The sequence below is a fragment of the Daldinia loculata genome (assembly GCF_022478755.1).
Source record: "Daldinia loculata strain CBS 113971 unplaced genomic scaffold F4817scaffold_106, whole genome shotgun sequence".
NCBI lineage: Eukaryota > Fungi > Ascomycota > Sordariomycetes > Xylariales > Hypoxylaceae > Daldinia > Daldinia loculata.
This window is the reverse complement of record NW_026054960.1, coordinates 19895-38863: the sequence shown is the minus strand read 5'-3', so window position 1 is coordinate 38863 and position 18969 is coordinate 19895. Positions and strand designations below refer to the sequence as shown.

The 18969-nt window shown below is 47.3% G+C and overlaps 4 protein-coding genes across 4 annotated transcripts; 2 read left to right on the top strand and 2 right to left on the bottom strand.

The window, feature by feature from the left end:
• Window positions 1-77: 77 nt before the first annotated feature.
• On the bottom strand, window positions 78-1806 carry F4817DRAFT_354255 (aflatoxin B1 aldehyde reductase member 2). Its single transcript, XM_049305491.1, has 2 exons — window positions 1112-1806; window positions 78-997 (listed from the first exon to the last, which is right to left on the bottom strand). The coding sequence occupies exons 1-2, from the start codon at window positions 1445-1447 to the stop codon at window positions 275-277; spliced, it is 1059 nt and encodes a 352-aa protein (XP_049153714.1). The 5' UTR covers window positions 1448-1806; the 3' UTR covers window positions 78-274.
• Window positions 1807-2024: 218 nt separating this feature from the next.
• F4817DRAFT_354253 (ankyrin repeat-containing domain protein) lies at window positions 2025-4519 on the bottom strand. The gene is made up of 3 exons (XM_049305490.1): window positions 4137-4519; window positions 3534-3982; window positions 2025-3473 (listed from the first exon to the last, which is right to left on the bottom strand). Exons 2-3 carry the CDS (start codon window positions 3794-3796, stop codon window positions 2228-2230), a joined length of 1509 nt encoding a protein of 502 aa, XP_049153713.1. The 5' UTR covers window positions 3797-3982; window positions 4137-4519; the 3' UTR covers window positions 2025-2227.
• Window positions 4520-5296: 777 nt separating this feature from the next.
• Window positions 5297-7215, top strand: F4817DRAFT_362622 (apses-domain-containing protein; the record flags this gene model as incomplete). The annotated part of the gene is made up of 2 exons (XM_049306547.1): window positions 5297-5612; window positions 5663-7215. 2 exons carry the CDS (start codon window positions 5297-5299, stop codon window positions 7213-7215), a joined length of 1869 nt encoding a protein of 622 aa, XP_049153712.1.
• A 9216-nt stretch (window positions 7216-16431) lies between these two features.
• Window positions 16432-17367, top strand: F4817DRAFT_362621 (uncharacterized protein; the record flags this gene model as incomplete). Its single annotated transcript, XM_049306546.1, has 1 exon — window positions 16432-17367. The coding sequence occupies one exon, from the start codon at window positions 16432-16434 to the stop codon at window positions 17365-17367; it is 936 nt and encodes a 311-aa protein (XP_049153711.1).
• Between the last annotated feature and the right edge of the window lie 1602 nt (window positions 17368-18969).

Genomic DNA, 18969 nt, shown 5'->3' with positions numbered 1-18969 from the left:
GTTGAGGTTTTGGGAGTTAGTCATCGGCGGAGAAAAGATCACACTACACATATACACATGTAAACACACAATGTTGAATATATATATATACGGATTATATATATACCTCTTATTATTTAAATATATTAGCTACTCTATGCACGTAATCACATGTGCCGTCGTGCGGTAACACTACCTTATCAAGTTTCGGAATTCAGGTAACTATGCTACGTGTACCTCTTTAAAGCTACATTTGCAGATAAGAATCAACTTGGCACGCCTCTCTCTTATGCACTTACTTCGCATTGGCTCCGAACAGCGCCTCTCGTGTATCGTACGTGTACACGAGGTCCTTGTGCCAGTAGTTAGGCGCGTCCGCCTTTGCAATCCTCCATGCCTCATCTAGCGCCGCCACCACATCCTCTGGAAGCGGACCTTTCTCCAAGTTATCCAAGTTGCTCACGAGCTGGTCGTGAGAGCTGATTCCGATCAGGATACCATCGTTGCCGCCCTTAATCTTGAGCTGACTGTGGTGCACTACCCACCGTAGCGCCACCTCGATCAGCGTTAATCCAGCGTGTTTCTCGACTGCTTTCTCTATCGTCTGCAGAGCCTTGAACGTGCTCTCCTTGAAGTATCGTTCGCGGTAGTTGGCACCCGTGCTGGCCTTTGTGCTGAAACGGCTGAAATCGGCTGGGTCGATGTCTACGCTCTTGATTTTACCGCTGAACAGGCCGCCGGCGATCGGGTTGTATACTACGATGTCTAGCCCGTACCGCCGACAAGCCGGAATCAGCTCCGGCTCAATACCCCGCGTGATAGCGTTATACATGCCCTGGTAGATGGTCGGCCGTACCCAATTATTGTACTTGCAAGTCAGAACCACCTCGGCCACCTCCGCAGCTGTAAAGTTAGAAATGCCGAATCGTACGAATTTGCCCGCCTTGTGTAGCTTGTCTACTGCTTCAAGTGTCTCGGCGAAGGGTGTTGCACGATCGGCTGCGTGGAGGTAGATGATCTACAACGCCTTTAGTGTCATCTTAAAGAAACAGACGTGCGACAAGATAACTAACTTATAAGACTTATAAGGCTTATAAGTAGAGCTAAAATAGGAAGTGGACTTTACACTTACATCTACGCAATCAGTCCCAAGCTCTTTGAGACTCGTCTCCAAACTCTCGACTACCTTAGCAGCCTGATTGGCGCCGGCCTCAGAAGGATACTTGAACTTGGTGGCCAGCGTTAGACCGCGCTCCTTCCACCTTGTTTGACGGGTGAAGGCCTCCTGCTGGCCGGCAACGTAGACCCGTGCCGTGTCAACTTCATTGTAGCCACGGGACTGGAAGGTATCGAGTACTCTGTTGAACTTGTTGACGTCGGTAATTCGAGCGCCAGCTTTCTCATCGGGTCCAAAGGTCATCAGACCCAGGATGATGCGGTCTCGTGGTGCAGAGGCGATTAAAGGCATATCGAACTTTTTCTGTTACCGTCTAAGCAGTACAAATAATCCGCAACCTGTTATAATATCGAATTGTTCGGTCTATGCCAATCTTTATATAATAACCCCGGGAGAAAAGCAGTCTATCTTTGTACGGAGCGTGTTCTCATACGGTGCTGGACCTGGGAGTGAGTGCCGATTCGGAGTAAGGAGATAAAGAGCGGGGAAGTCAATAACGGGATAAGAAAAAAATAATAGATCTAGCATGTTGACGTGCTTTCGCTTGCGTCGAAGAACGAGCGGGGTAGCAGTAGCTGCCATTAGCTAAGGTAAAGTTTACCAATATAAGATATATGACTCTAGTAATACCTACCTAGGTACCTACCTACCTATATGGCAGGTAAGCATAAGAATTATATATATCCATACTGCTGCTAGATCGCTATAAAAGCCCCCCTGATATTAGCACAATACATATCATCGGCTCGTCCAGCCACGACATAACACATAGGTCATTCGTATTATCACGGAGATAGTTGTCTTATGCCCGAATACTTGGGTAGTTTGTACTAGCAAGCCGAATGGTAAATAATTTACGTCATAGTTCGTCCAAACTAGATATTCCCAATCGGGATCATCTGACTCTCGTGATTGGCTTATCATTATCATCAAGTGCGACCCGAATCATAAGGTCCGGTGCGTACCCAGATAATATTAGATTAAGCCTCCAAAAAAAGAAGCCTTGCAGCTAGACACAAAAATGTCTAGGTCTACAACTTGTGTGTCATTTATAACGTTATAGAAGAGAAGTCACTTCGCTGCCCCCTTACTCATCAGAAAATGTACCAACTCATTCTTTCCGCCGTCCATTGCCCACCTTAACGGCGTGCGGCACTCGTCGTCCAAGGCATTAATTGGGGATCCCGCCCCCAGGAGAGCTTCAGAAATAGCCACATCTCTCCCCATGGCAGCAACGTGTACTGGCAGAGCACCGTAGTAGCCAGGTGATGACAAATTAACGTCGGCACCGTATGCTAGAAGGAGCTTAACAAGTGACAGGTTTGACTTGGACGTTGCTCGACAGAGGGGAGTTTCACCTTTGGAGATGAGGTTCACATCTACCCCAGCATCTAGCAAAACCTTGGAGACTTCCTCAGATCCTTGGGAGATGGCGTAGTGAAAGGCCGTGTGTCCATTCTTATCTTTCTTGTCAACAATAGCGCCCCGATCGCATAAAAGCTTTGTCAATGCCGAATTCCCTTTGGTGACTGCACAAAGTAAGGGAGTCCACCCATTATTATCCGTTATTTCTAAGTCGGCTCCGTAATCCAAGAGCTCCTGAGCGCGGTCGAAGCACTCAAACAAGACGGCTTCATGCAAAGGGGTACGTCCCCTCTTGTTCCTAAGGCTCTGGTCGGCGCCATAGGCTAGCAAGACCCTGATAGTATCAATATTACCCATTTCTTCCGAAGGAGCCTTCACCGCCGCATAGTGAAGAGCCGTGTTCCTTTGTCTATCTTTAGTCTGGACAGAAGCTCCGAATTCCAACATCAGGGATATTATAGAGTCGGGCATTTCGTTCATAGCAGCTCGTATGAGGGGAGTCCGACCATTTTCGTCTCGCACTTTGAGACTAGCACCCGCGATAAGTAAGGCCATCACGATTGAATTCGACGCCCTTGTGGCTGTCTTATTTTCCGAAACAAGCGACGCTTCAATTTGGTTCAGAGCTCGGTGAATTGGTACAACCCCTGATTCTTCTAGAGGCGTATCTGGGGTTGTGTTCGCTAAAAGGCATCTATGTACTGCACTATGGTCGCATTCGGTGATTGCATGATGTAGCATGCGAGTGAGGCTGTAATAATTCTCGCGGGAACGTAGGCTCTTGGGTCGATACTTAGTCAGAAGCGACCGTACATCTAGTTGTCTCGATATCTTATGTAGCTCAATCGCTACCAGAGGCTGTAACCTTGAAGACTCCGCTGCTTTCGCGAACGTGGGGTGCGTCAGAAATGTTTGGTCTATGAGTTGAATAGTTGCCCCTGACAAATTTCCCCTGTATAATATTAATCAACTCTTCTACGATAGCCAAAACTTGAGAGCTTGGTTCTATTACCTCTGAAGACAATCGATTATGAGACACAGAGATGACCGGCTTCTTCGCAGGCAAAACCTAGCATCTATAAAGAAGTCTTGTATAACCGGGACCACTTTCGAGGATGCAAGAGGATCCCCCCAAGTATGATAGCGACGTAAACGTGTAGTTTCGTAATCAACGTCGACGAGTATTTCCGATATAGCGTGAAGAACGACTTCGAAACAGGGCTCGAGGTCCTCGACTTGCCCGTTATAACTTCTATATGCCGTATAAGGGTCCATGGTTCCTCCTGGAGCTAAGAGTACTCTCAGCTTTTTAACAACCTCCTTTGCAGTTAAGCATTCCGCGACCACAGGTAGCAGGCTAGCCCTGGCCAAAGGGACCAGCTTTCCTAGGTTAACGAGAAGATCCGCAATAGTCCCACAGGCATATTCAACGTTGCCCGCAAGGGTCTGAAGCGAAATAGACTTGACCATTGTCGTTCCTAGTCAGTACGATTGATATCCTTACTTATAGGTCTACAGGGAAGACAGGGAAAAGAGAAGGTCAGAGAAGCTCGGTAGGAACACTAGAATAGAAACGGTACGCATATAGCTAATTCTAGCAGATAGATAGGGATACCTGTAAATAATTACCTAGTCTCGACTCTATATCTAGATATCACACTAGGAATTTGGAAAAGATTCGAACAAGGGAAAAGACAGGTTGGATGGGAACCAACTCGAAATACCAAATTAAAAGTCAACACTGTTTGAACAATGTGCTTTATACGAAACAATGGCAAGTGATTAACAAGTGAAGGGAGCATGATTGACATTCGATACCAATATACCGGTAATAATGGACGAATGAGTGGACGTTTTGAAGATTGAAAAAGCAATCCATATTTACTTGAAGAAATAGAAGCAACCATTCCAATCAAGAATAGCAACGCCACTTGATAGGAGTTGCATATATAATTTTCTTTTAGGACCAACATTAATTGAGATGAAGTTCGACATTCCGGACAAAGTTTCACAGAAATGGATAGTTAAATACCGAGGTACTTCATACCTAACTTAAAATATAGACCGCTTACATAACAATTTACTGTACCCATTTGAACTGTCAGGTGACCTTCTATCCAATTTACGCGTGTAGGGTACATCCGTACCGCGTCGTCCCCCCGTCCCCCCCATGCTCTTTTACTCGATTTCGCGTCTCCGCGTCCAAAAGTCGCAGCAACTTTCACAAAATCATCACCCACCATCAGCCTAACCCCGGCTGCCAATCACCTCCGCAGATCCAACTACCCAAACTACCTCTCTCATGACTGCGCAGTGTATCTCCCCTCAATCTTCCACATTGGCATAATATTAACGTATTATTGTAAATTGTGTCCTTTGTCTTCCTAATTTACTTGCGCACTGGTAATTTTATATTCACCTCCATACCATTGTCGTATCATATTCTTCATATCCCTTTCTATCGCTATCGCTATCACTACTTCACGCATACCCTTCTTTCGGCCCTAATTGGGTCCAAGCAGTAAGCATGGTAAAAGACGCTCCTAGTGCTGTCGCCGTCGCTGGCGCTGGCACTGGTGCTGTTGCTGGTATTTACAGTGCCACATATAGTGGTGTAAGTAGCTTTCTCTTGAATCGCATTGCTAATCCACAACATAATAAAATATGCCTTTTTATATGACTACAGTTTTCCGAGTTCGAGCATCTTACTTACAACTCTGATAACAGGTGCCCGTATACGAGTTCCAGTTTGGTGGTGATAATAAGGAGCATGTAATGCGCAGACGGCAAGACGACTGGGTCAACGCGACACACATCCTCAAAGCAGCAGGGTTCGACAAGCCCGCCCGTACGAGAATCCTCGAGCGTGAGGTACAAAAAGACGTCCACGAGAAGATCCAGGGTGGATATGGAAAATATCAGGGCACGTGGATTCCTTTAGAAGCTGGAGAACAACTTGCACAACGAAACAACATCTTTGAGCGCCTTCGACCCATCTTCGAGTTCGTTCCCGGAAATCAGAGCCCACCTCCAGCGCCTCGGCATGCGAGCAAGCCAAAGGCTCCTAGAAAGCCGGCAGTGCCAAAATGGGGTATGATGCTTCAACTATTTTATCGCCGAACAACTACTAATATGCCATAGGTGCCCCGCCGCCTCAAGAAATTGAGACTGCTAGCCAGCAGCTAAACGAGGATGATACACCGGACAACGTCACCGTCGCTTCAGTTTCATACATAGCAGAAGACGATCGCCACGACTTATCACATTATCCGACCGGACACCGGAAGAGAAAACGAGAGGATAGTATACAAGACCTCACTGAGCAACAACATTCGGTCTATGGTGACGAGCTACTGGATTACTTCCTCCTATCTCGTAACGAGGCACCTAATTTCCGTCCCGAACCTCCTCCTAATTTTCAACCCGACTGGCCGATCGATACAGAGAAGCATACTGCCCTCCACTGGGCTAGCGCTATGGGCGATGTAGATGTCATCAAGCAGCTGAAGCGATTCGGAGCTACACTGGGAGTTCAAAACTGCAAGGGCGAGACTCCGTTCATGCGATCCGTAAACTTTACCAATTGTTACGAGAAGCAAACTTTCCCTCAGGTTATGAAGGAACTGTGGGATACCGTCGACGCGCGCGACGATTCGGGTTGTACGGTGATTCATCACGCGGCCATTATGAAAAGTGGTCGAATCACGAGTACTTCGTGCTGCCGTTACTATCTCGATAATATTCTAAACAAACTCCAGGAAACTCATGACCCCAACTTCGTCCAGCACCTTATCGACACTCAAGATCATGGCGGTAATACCGCTCTACACTTGGCGGCAAAGACGAACGCTCGTAAATGTATACGAGCCCTTCTTGGGCGGGGCGCCTCCACGGACATTCCCAACGCAGAAGGAATCCGCGCAGAGGATCTGATCAAGGAATTAAATGCTACGAAGAATCCAAAGGAGCGCGTGCCTCAGCGATCCTCGTCTCCCTTTGCACCTGACTCTCAACGACACGTCTCCTTCCGCGACGCCATCACAGAATCCGTTTCTAAGCTAGCTGTCACTTATAACTCGGAAGCAGCAAATACAGTCCAGAATAAGATAACACCGCTTGTCTTGGAGAAGTTCCAGGATCTCGCCCATAGTTACGATGAGGAATGGAAGGAAAAGAACGACGCCGAAATGGAGGCTCGTCGTATCCTCGCAAATACACAAAACGAGCTTACTGTCGTCAGAGCGCAAATTGCCGAACTAGACAGTCAGTTGGAATCTCCCGAGGCAGCGTCAAAGGTCGTCGGCGAAGCTACTATCCTACAGCAACAAGTCACATCGTTACTGGCAAGCCAGAGCCGATATTATGTACATTCTTCCGTTGAACAAGCCATATCGATGATGAATGGTGACACCGGTGACAATTCGTATGAAGAGCGAGTTAAACTTGCCCAGGAGCTAAGGGAGCTCGTTGCAGAGCAGCGACGCGCAGAGAAAGAGTACGTCGATGCTTTAGGGGTGTCCGGCACCGGCGAGAAGATTGACAAGTACCGACGACTACTCAAGGAGTGTCTGGATCAGGAGGCTGCAGAGAACTTGGATTCCAACTTGGATGACCTTATCGACATGATGGAAGAGGAGCGAAGTGAGGGGGCTCCGGCTATACCCGGGCAAGGAGAGCCTATGATGATCTGTTAATCTGTTATATGTTGTGTCGGTTGCATTCGTTCCCGCGTTATCTTATGTCATGGTTGATACCAAGCCCGAGTTCATGATCTGACTCGGCTCGCGGTTAAGTTGGTGGCGTTTACTGGTGGACTGGAAAGAGATAATGTGCCTCACGTCTCACGCGCTTTTGCGGATGTTGTTTTGCTTTAGGAATAACGCTGATTAAAAATTGCCCTCGTACCCGATTTGCGATTCGATTATTCATGACGGGTGTCCTTCTCGCTTCTGTGTTTTTTTTACGGCCGCGCCACCTTACAGATTGATATCTGTATAGAGCTGAAATGGCCAGAATGGGTAAGCCGATGGTTGACTATCGTCTACTAGGAAGGATCCAATGTGACCTTCAGCTGGTTACCCGTGCTTGTTGCATCTATTCCTATATCCTCGACAGAACGAAATGATTAAAGAGTATTTTAAACCTTCTATTGCCTCATCTATCTAAGCCCATCGGTCGCAGACGGCGCTTCCGAACCTGCACAAGTGCCAGACAGTTACTGATCTGACGCATACCCGATAGACTGAGCTGAAGCTGCTATATTCGACTTCATAAGAATCCGTTTTTGTCCGATGCTCTCGATCTATTGTCACAAAGTACTATCGCTCAACAATCATCCACCTTACGGTTGTAACACACCATGCATCGTATCCCCCCAGGTCCCCATCATGCGAGTCATCCCAGCACCAAATGACCAACATAATGTAACTCTGTCTAACACCAGCAACGTGTTTCCCGGCGCCGTGTAACCTACCTTCCCGTCCAGAACACCCAGAGAAGTCAGCTAGCCAGCCCCAAGAAAGTAACCTTGCCTGTTACACAACTTTTTCAGCCTACCCATGAAGCACAGACGTACATCCATCCTGCCGGTAGATAGTATACTGTATTCGGACCTGTCTAGAGCATATTGAATACTGCATACTCTAGACCAAGGTATCCCACGAGCGCCGCACAACCTCCCGATCCGTACGGGGTCCCGCAGTCACCACATATCCAACACATATGACATGGTAATGTGCATGACGACTGCCCTATATTGGGTCTATATGGGCAGCTGCATGCAGGAATGAAGAGTCAGGAGACGGTACCAGAATCGAGCTGAGCTAGACGAGAGAAGAATTAATGCCAAAGTATTAACTTATTTTAATTAATTCGGTCTAATAGGCTCCTATAATAGACTACTAGCTTGGTCCATATCCTCGACAAAACTATCCCTGCCAGTGACGGAGTTCCTTGGCCCCTGAGAAGCGAGTTAGTTTGTGGCCTTTGATACCTAAGATAGCTGGCTTCTGATCACCGGCTACATACTCCCTTTAAGGCAGGAGGTTACGACCATATACGATACCTCTCGGTGGAAGTAAGCAAAAATATTTCATGTTCCTCTAACCAAGAGCGTATAGCCCATGATCAGGATACATCAGTGCATTTTCCATTTTCTTCATATGCTGAACATCTCTACTAATCGAAACTCGGGGATCCAAGAAGGCCAATTCACGACTAGTAATTATATCACTTTATAATTAGGCGGCATAATATCAATAGGCACCCTTGGATAGCTATATATCCAGCACCAGTAAATTCTCCAAGGTTAGGACAACGTCGTGGTGAAGGATCGTAAGTTCAGCCTTTTATGGCTCAGTCTTTCAGGGCTCAGTCTTTCTTCTCATGTCATACTTGTTCCCACACCAAAGGATTATCCGGCATGACTTATCTACCAAGGTACTTGGTCTTAATTCACTTCAACGGGCAAGCAAGGTTTAAACAAGAGTTCGTAGGTAGGTAAATATAGGGTAAATAATGTTACTATATGTACCCGAATCTCAGTTCAAGTATCTTCCTTGTCGCTTCTGGTACTCAGCGAAGTATCATGATCGTACTTCAACCTATAGAGCCTACGTGGTATTGCTGAGGCAAACCAACACTTTACCTCCGGTTTCTAAAGTCAACAACTCGCACCTGTTTGAAACCCACCAAGCTAAAGAAAACGTGGTTTATCGCTGTTAGTAGATGATAAAGTGAAGTTTGTTTCATTTGGCTAGGTACCTAAGGTAGTTGTCCACTCTTGGCATAGTCACCTAACCCTTCAATTGTTAGACTGACCCCGGAGGAGCTACAACGGCGTTGCGGCCCTAGGACCGTTAGGGGCTCCGGGACAGCGTATTTTCGGACTTCCTCAAGGCTACCCAGGTCGTCGTGGCCTTAAACCCGTGGCCGAACTGCAGCAAAGTGACAAAAATCTCTCAGTGGTGGTGGGTATAAGGATGACCATCAGGTTGCATAACAACCGTCAGCACATACGTGGTCTACCTCGGACGATTTCGCCAGTATAAGACGCATCTGACTTTGAAGTACAATAATCCCGCTGCGTCAGACGGTGTTTGAATCCAGATACCGCAGTAGGGGAAATAAACATGTTTCCCGGGTGTTGGACTCGCGCCGTACAGGTGTGGGTCGTCCAGATGCCAAATTATCGGTCAACAAGTTCGGATATATCACGTCCTAAATTCAGGCCATCTCCAGAGACTAAGTTTAAGCTCCCAGAATTATTCCTAGTGCCCAAAGATATGCGAGCTGTCAAGTCCTTTTTGAATTGCGCCGCAACTGGTCCACGTCATCTAGCCCCCAAATCTAAGGCCGTAAATAAGGTAACATAAGACGTCGCTTTACGAGCGTTAGATGTAGAGAACACAATATGTAGAGTGTAAAGAGACGTTACTATGGTAATCCATGTATGTTGGTGTTGCACCAGCTATACCAACGAACATTACGGACAGCTGTTTCGCAAATTCATACTATCTCTGTATAACTTGCGTGTAAACCGTTTAGTGGGCACACGAAGGATCATCGTTGGATTTGTCAGCTGTTATACCAATATGAAAGAGTGTTTCTCGATGTTATAGGTGGTGTACCTAAATGCTGATTCAGCTAATGTTAAGCCTCTATTAATGTCCCATTGCAGGGACTGAGGAGTTTGGGACCTTGGTCCTAAAAACTAGCATTTGCCCAAAAGTGGTAAAATGCCTACCACTTATTCGGGTCCATCGGCTCTACGGTACTATCTTAACAAAACTTCGGACTCTCCCTCGGCGACGGACAGGTCATTCACCATAGTAATATCACAGGAGCATGAGTCAGATAGGAACAATCCCCTTGATACCCCTAACCAAAAATCCAAAAATCCACAACACACAGACCGCGAATTATAAATCATCTCTAAACGGAACAAGCTTAGGAATATGACAATAGGTCAGCAGAATAGAGCGTGAAGAGAAGTGGGTTCGATCGAGCTGGAGGGCCCGTCAACGGTTCGCTCCGTGCCTTTGGGATCGGATTCGGATGTAAAGTCCCGTCAACTAATCATCGCCGCCATGTAGATATCTAGAATTCGAGACCACTCAATTATAGACGGCACGTAGTGCCTAAAACTCGCATGGTATCCAAAGCAGATAAGCTGACGGGACTGAGGTGGTAGAAAATGCTGTAACGGTAATGTAGCTGTGAGGCTCAGGCGGGCTAAGGCCGAATAATCGACAAGTTCCTTATTTTTTCTTTTTCTTTTAAAAATGCAGAAGTGTGTCAAAACATCAACATAGACGTCATGTACTAAATAACCGAGTGGGCGGCTAGGTCGTAGGTTGTGTTTGCAACCCAACCGTAAATGAGCCAGTGAGACAACCAAGTTCAACGAATTCGCCCGACCCGGGTAGAGCGGGCAAAAAAGGAGGCCTCTGTTTGGGTCGTATGGCTTAAGTCGCGCATTGCGTCTGCCATGTGGAAAGCGGAGAGCCAGAAGGGCCAAGAATTAGGTCCTAAAAGAATAGCGTCAGCGTAAACGTAGGCGTAGGGCAGACCGATAGTCACGTGTCTGGCATTCAGGCTGAACATCGAAGCTATCCTGATTCCTTGGTCAGGATAACGCAGGCTGTGGCCTTCCTAGTAGCCATTAAATGCGGTGGTTCGGAGGTATGTTGAGGGCAATTCTCCGTCTGTCGGTTGAGATTGGTAGAGAGATTCGGGCTATGTTGGTGATCGTTTATCAGTTGCGACACCAGAGCATGGTATTCGGATTCGGGTTGCAACGCGGGCGTCACTTGTGACCAACGGGATGACATGGACAACATGGGGTAGCAGAACTACATTGTGACTAATCGGAATCAGGGCTGTTCAGCATCCAATGATACGCGTGGATCGAAAATGCAGTGTGGTGGATCGACTACAGGATCTCCGGGCCTAAATCTCGTAGGGCTGAGAGACGCTTGCTGCAACACGCAAGAGGATGCCGAATGATTATTGGTGACCGGGGGACTGACTGCCAGTGGAGCAGTCAAGGAAATCGACGGGCTACCGAGCTATGTATGTACTTAATAAGCAACCATGTGCGATCAATAATTGGATACTTCAGCCGCCGATGTGACAGTTGAAGCATTGTAAAAGAGTAAAATAATAAAAAAGGGGGGGTTTTAAGCGCCGACTCACATATCATTTGCCGCGACTATCTCTCGTATACTTAGGTACATAACTATTATGTAGTAAGCAGCAAAGACAAGGATCCTAGGTAGACGTACGACTTTTGACGAAAGCATAATCGGAGTAAGTAGTATAATGGAATGATGCATAGTGAAGTAGTGCATATATCACCAACTATATTGTCTGAGAGTTGGGCTATTTTTGTCTTAAATCAGCCAACCACATAAATGGAGACTTCTCGAAAGGCCCCAAGCTAAAATAAAAATATGTAATGGATGATGTGATGTTTGATGCAGTAGGACTTAATAAATCATATCGACATAACGGAAGAGATCGAACACAGTATTTCTACTATATCGATCAAGCGGTCAAGAACTAAAGAGTGAGCGGCCCGGGGATAGAGTAGTACACTGTAACATGGCTGCAGTGGCAGTGTTTCTTTACTCTCATAAAGAGCATCCACTGGATAGGACGAGCCGGCGTTGTTTTGATTCGCCTTTTGCCTCCATGAGCCTCGTACCGGAGATCAACACCCCCCCCCTTGTTCGTCGCCTAAGCTTGCGCGTCCTTGCGACGTAGTAGATTGCGACTTCGCTAGAATCGGAAAGGACAAAATAAGAAGGAAAAGAATGGGAAAGATTATGAGCCAAGCACTGGCCGCGTAGTAGAGAGGCGGTGTAGTAGTCTATTTCAAGTGAGAAGGGAAAAAAAAAATTTCAAGTGGTCATGAAGACAGGAAAAACCTGCTCTTTAGGACGACGCTATAGCAAGATAATAGTTAATAGTAATAGTTGATTCGAGGAGACAAGGATTCGACGATGAGCAAGCCTCGCTGAAGCTATGAAGTTGGTGGCAAGGCTGACTGATATGAAACTGTTACTAATCGGTCAGACAAAGTCGCAAATAGAGAGCGATAATTCGGCCGACTACCGTCTAAGATGGCGCCGAGGGATGGAGACGATCAAGAATTAAAACGCCAGAAAGCGTAGTGGCCAGACAGCCAGGTTATTATTGCCACGTTCTAATAATATAGACGGGTAAATTCTGCCTGTCATACAGTCGTACGAAGAAAAAAAAAATAGAAAGACGTCAAAAGAGAGGAAAAAGAAGGTTTAATGTTTAGGTAAAACATAACATACCTATGTATACACACATACACATGCATGTATGTATGAGATAATTACTATTGTAAGGAAAATAAAGAATACCTAAACACATGCAAGATGGAGGATTAGGTAGTAAGATCAATTGGTAGATGGATGAATAGAGTTGTGGGGTTTGGTGGTAGTCGATGGTAGAGCAAACATATTACATTAGGTACCTAGGTACATGTACCTATTAACTCAAAATAGGTACCTAGGGTCCACTGGCCGACTTGTTTTCAGCTGAAAAGAACTTGCTCTATCCCCGCTGCACCACTTTGCATCCACTACGCCCACACTGTTGGACAACATCAACAGGACCCTGATAGGGCCCTATCACACTATCCTATCGACCTATCCTAATACCTAATACCTGTTTCATACTACAAACTTTCGCCCCCAAGCACCAAATGGCCTAAAATGGCCGCTTATTCGATGGCCTCTGTTCTTCGTGTCAGTCAACTTTTCAAGATTCTTTCATACCTGGTACCTACACCTAATTCACGGATGTAACCAAGATCCAGCATCGATGCCAGCGGCACTTGTATTATGCATCATTGGATATGCCGCCTACCTTGTTTGTTTATCCACAAGGCATCACTGCGCCGCTTTATTACATGATGATATCTCGCTTACTATTCGTCTGCTCGTCTTCTCGTCAAGGAATAAGTCAAGGAGTGTTCAAGGAGTATTCAAGGAGCAGTAACTCGTACATACCTATGTAGATCTCCACTTACAAGTTAAGGTATGCAAGGTATGTAAGGTATGTCGGCGTCTCAAGGAGAAAGAAAAGACGACGTGCCATTGGATATTTTTACCTTGCTTTTCCGCGGCATTTGTAGATGCCCATTTCAAAAGGCACCCTCGACCTACGAGAGCAAGCTTTGTACACTAGAACGCCTCGGCCCCCTTGTGTATATTGCCTGTATATTGCCGCTCTACGAGTCTCGTGTTCTGCTTCACCATCGCCTAATAACCGAGAGCAAGGGGAACAAGGGGCTGTGCTTGAAATCTTTCGCGGGTCATCTTCTCCACGTACCACATCGTCCGTCTTCTTGTCCAGCTTTCCCATCAAGACATGTTCCTCTTTTTTCAACGCCAGCGGATTTCATATTTGCTTCCCCCGGGCCATCGCTCCGCCGGGGATCGACTTAAACCAGGTTTGCTAACGCGGCGTAGGGCTCACCTCAGCTGAACCCCGTTCACCACCCCGACCACCTCCGTACAAGATAGGGCTAGTGGTTCGAGGCTAACTCGCTCCGGAAGTAGTCTCGCCATAAATCCCTGGTGGTTCAACCGTTGATCAAGCAAAGGAGAAAAAAAAACCCCCCACGGGTCCCATTTAGACCCTATCAACTAACAAGCTCACATTTCTTCTTAGATTAAGTATGCTAACTAACTGTCTTTTAGTATAATGTTTTAGAATGTATCTCCCTCGACGTTTCCAGGGTTCGGTCTTTCTACCTAGCGCCGTATCAAAAATTTCGCAAATACGGCGCACTTATAAGCAAGTCTCGACCATTATACTGTGCATACTTTTAGTGCCTGCGTAGCACATGTCAGCTATCCACAGCCCTGTGCCTCCAGGATTATGTGCATGTCTAGACATCAAACATAGACACAAGAGAACTAGTATGCTCACATGCCGTGCATATATAGGGCATAGACCCTGAATTCATGCTTTCCGGTCCTCCTATTGGGTCCCGATTCAGCTGCGTCGATTAGAACGGATATACGTACAATTCGTTATCTGTCTACCCAAGTATCTAGGCAAGTATCTAGGTATTTAGGAATAGATCGTGCCACGGGCCATCACTTACTCCCTAGGTACTTAAGCCTAGTAGGTAAAATAGTTACCGTCCCTGGTTACCGTCTCAGAAGCATTATTCGAGTCTAGCGCCTACAGAGACTGACGCTTAAGCCCGAGCGTCACGATGCATGCGTCACAAAAGGGCCACAACCACCTTATGAGCTACCTACCTACTATCGTACCTGTGTAACAAGAACCGAGTCGAGGGCGCTCCAATCCTACCAATAACCAACATCTTGTTATCTTCATATCAACGCTGCTTAGAGAGTACGCGCAAGAGGGCAACTCCTAATAACAGCTTCAAAGCTCCCAACAGCTCCACAACACTCCACATACATAGAAAAATACAAAAGTCCGTACTCTCGGGAGTCTTGTTGGAGCTCGCTGAAGAATAGCAGGGATCTCCATCTTAATTTGTTCGATTCCAGCTAACACGTTGATTTCTTTCGTCCCGCCTCGTTCTTCACCTCATCCTAGATTACACTAATATTCTTACCTCGTCTCGTGCTCCCTTGTCCACCGAAGTGGCCGGACAGATCCCGACTGACGGCTAAGCTTACGGCGTAATTTCGTGCCTCAGATAATTTCATCAACATGAATACGGCCTATTCTTTTTGCCCCAGTCTCATATGCACGATGGATCGTTTCGCTATCGTGCAGCATGACGGCATAAGAGGCGTTGGCTCCAATAACGTAGGCATTGCTCAACCTTAATCCACGAGGCTTCTCGCCCGTATAATCCGTCCCTTTTACATCGGGTACACTCAGTGTTGATATACTCAAGAATCTGACGGCCGTCCTACACAGACCCGGCCCGCCGTTTTCGCGGGAATATGAAGCCTAGGTCCAACAGCTACCCAATAACATATCCGACTTCTCTTATACGGACCCGAAGAGGCAAGCCGCCAAGTCATCCACGTCTCCTCAATTGAGGCTGACTGACAAAGAGATGGCGGGGCCTTGAAGAAGAAAGTAACTAACTCTCACACATCCACTCCCTCTCCACTCACACTCACACCCTCCCCAGACGCTCGGGCTGTTTATTTTCATGATTGTACTTCCTCTGTAGATGGTCCTTGTCACTTAGTCCCGTCAAGTTGTGTCTTGGTAATGGGACCTTGGCTCGATGTAGTAGTACCAGCTCTGGGTAACGCCCGTATAAATCTCTCCTCGTCTCCCGCCTCTCTAGCTTCTTTAGATCCCCCAACGACATCAAGGGCGCTTATATTACGTCTGTTTCCACGCCTGGACTGTCAACTAGGTAGCTCCGCAATAGTTTGGTTATGTCGTGCCTGTAAGCTCGAGATTGACTATAAAGACTTACATCCACCCCAGCGCTTTCTCTCTGCTGTATGCAGACGCGAGTGATCTTATCTCCCCAGCCCTCCTTTTAGGACCCCAACTTGTAAGCTGCCGGTCGAGCCTTGTTTATTGAACATCTTGACCTACCGAGCGACCGCGATTTATCCATCATCTGCTTACCAAGTCATCAAGTTCCTACATCTGCACATACGCACACTCCCTCCTCCCCTGATCTGCGAGCCGGGCCGCTTTTTGTTACCCGCGCATATTTCACGGTGTGTTTGATATATCGAGGCCAAACCCGCTGAGTAAAGCGAGAATCCTTGCTCAGTCCTTGGGTTGTCCCGATCGACATCCCGGTCCACTCTCCGAGCTTCTACCTACTAGTACAAGATACATACATCGGTGAAGGCCCGACCCCAGAGGGCACAGAAAACGCATCTCATTATTAGTTTCCCTAATAAGAAAACATGCCCGCTGTCAATCTCCCTCTGCAGCAGGCCCACGGTACCTTATATATGGTACCGTGGACCCATCTGCGGCTCTTGTTCACCTTCTTAGGATTCACTTCCCTCGGTGTACTACTACTAGTGTTTAAGAGATATAAGTCACATTCCCCAACCTACACTGGTCAGCTGGATGCCAGCCCTACTACTCTTCAGAAACTTTGGATTTCAGAGAAGTCACGCGGAATCGTCTTCCAGAACGAGATCATGTCAGTGAATCAGCCCTCAGGAGTCTCACAGCTGTCCTCAGCTGGGAACTTAAGTGAAGGGGAAAAGAAACATCATGATAGGTCCAAAGACCGAGAAAGCAGCGAGGGGCATCAGGGAGATATGACAGCTTCCGTGAGCATAGACGCAGGCATGCCGCTGATCCTTAAATCTGGCCCACCGCCGCCACCGCCGCTAACACCACCTACTCTCTTGACAGGGGTTTTTAGTTTTCAGGACCGCCGGCTAAGCATTGCGGCTTCTAGCATGGGCGATCTGGATACGAGCTTCTTCCAGCAGCCGAACCCGGATTATACATTATCACCCTCGCCGGAGTCCAGCACAACCGCGTTAGCCCACGGTCAAGATTCTCCCTCTATTCCAAGGAGAAGGTCTTACACAAAGATGTTGCCTCTCGGACCAGCGCATACAGACTCGGGACACGATGGAGCATCTTTCTCCCCTAGCTCATTCCCATCCTCGAGCCCAATCTTACCCCTTGCGCCACATGAATCGCTCGATTCTAGGGAGATCGATGTCAAGGGCGAGATTATCTCAGTAATGGACGATTCAGGCGCCGGTTGGAAGCGGCATACGCGAGTATACGGCGGAGGTGTTTGCTTAGCTTGCCTGGCTTCTGGGAGCCAGGGAGGATTCTATGGCGATAATGTTCCCCTCGAGCATCGCCGTTAGCCATCAGGGCCTCCAACGAGAAAATAGGGTCGAGTTCGAGTTCCCAACAAAGAAGGAACGCCAAAGACTCGAGTCGTCCTGGAATATTAAGGCGTGAGCGGCGTCCCGGAGGAGCCGGAGGAGTTCCGATGGGTTTTTTTTTTGGTCGGTGGCCACGCTAGGAACTACGACGCGTCTACCCCGAGCTAGGACCGAGATATTCATTCTCTAAAACTGTCTGGGCAGCATTTCTACACACTTCCGAAGTGATTTTGACATATCATTTTTCTCTCTACTTAAGGCGGCTATACTTTTAGGGGAGAAAAGGATATACCTGTTTTGCGACACTGGTTACTGGGATTGGGGAGAACGGTATTATTTTACTCACGTCTGTTACGATCATTTCTTTGTTCTTTTCTTCTGTCCATGTATATACTTCCATGTCTCCCGACAGATCAACTCCGCAACTCCGCGTTGTTTAGAGTCATCAGCTTGCAACATCTCCCACGTCGATAAAAGTACTATTTTCCCTTTTCGTCTAGTTTTACTATTGCCTCCTCCACATGTTGCCGAATTGTCAAGAAAATTATTTTTTTAATCCCTCGCTTACTGCGTGGAGTGGCTTCGGTCATGCCGGGTGTTCTGAGCTTAGTGTCGCGGCGCGTTATTTGTTCGCGAAGAGAACGGCTGTGTTGGTGTTCAGGATAGGGCTCAGCCACCTTTGCATCAACATCGAAACAATTTCATTTATGCGAAGCCTTCTATGCTACTCAGTCAGTGTTAACAATGTTGACGTCACTTATATTAGCTCTGCTAAATGCAAAGGCCCTTTTTCTTTTTTTTTCTTTTTGGGGTTTTTTTCATATGGGTCCGTCATGCAAACCCCTAAATCTCTGGGCACTCATGAGAAGCCCGGTCGTCGTGCTAGTAGGTTGCTTACTCTAGGCAGATACATTATTCACACGATTCTAATTTAGAGAGGCGTGTTTTCCGGATGGCATCGCGCACGTCGATTCTTCAGTGCGAGACGATCGGCCCGTAAACATGTCGAAAAACAAAGCCGATTTGCCAGGAGGTACGCTGTGAAGCAATCCCGTCTGTCCGAAATACGCAAAGGACGAACAGGCCTCTGCTTGACGAAAATGTGACCGCTCACCGATCGTCCAAATGAGGAATAGGGGAACAGGCGAACAGGGGAATAGACCAGCCCCATGTCCCCGCGTCATGCTTCCCAACGGGTTTAGGGCTGAATCTTAGGTACATTAGAGTATGTAACGTCTGCACAGGACCCGGACCCCCCTTGCATCACTGTGCTTGGAAGTCTCAGAAGCACATAAAACCCTGCGTTGATCATGTTAGTCTCCTGTCACTCGAATAAGGAAATATGTTGACCCTTCTGGCTACGAAGTACTACATACTATTAAACTCCACGGCCTAGCCTTGGCGGCGGGCCATTGCCCTGTCACGACCGAGGAGGATTTCGCCTGGTTGACCGAGGGATCTCACGTCATATTACATAGGTGTCTCCAGGATCCAAGCAAGGGTTCGCACAATGCGGTATCCGCCCACCTTCCATATGGGATGACTCCGGTCTTAGGAGGAAGATTGACCATACGGTTGTCA

What these genes read in the sequence shown, in the direction of transcription:
- F4817DRAFT_354255 (XM_049305491.1), bottom strand. Translation starts at nt 1,447, where the DNA reads ATGCCTTTAATCGCCTCTGCACCACGAGACCGCATCATCCTGGGTCTG. An exon ending in TTGGGACTGATTGCGTAGAT is followed by an intron (nt 998 to 1,111) that starts GTAAGTGTAAAG and finishes AAGGCGTTGTAG; the next exon opens with ATCATCTACCTCCACGCAGC.
- F4817DRAFT_354253 (XM_049305490.1), bottom strand. Translation starts at nt 3,796, where the DNA reads ATGGACCCTTATACGGCATATAGAAGTTATAACGGGCAAGTCGAGGAC. An exon ending in ATAATCGATTGTCTTCAGAG is followed by an intron (nt 3,474 to 3,533) that starts GTAATAGAACCA and finishes AATATTATACAG; the next exon opens with GGGAAATTTGTCAGGGGCAA.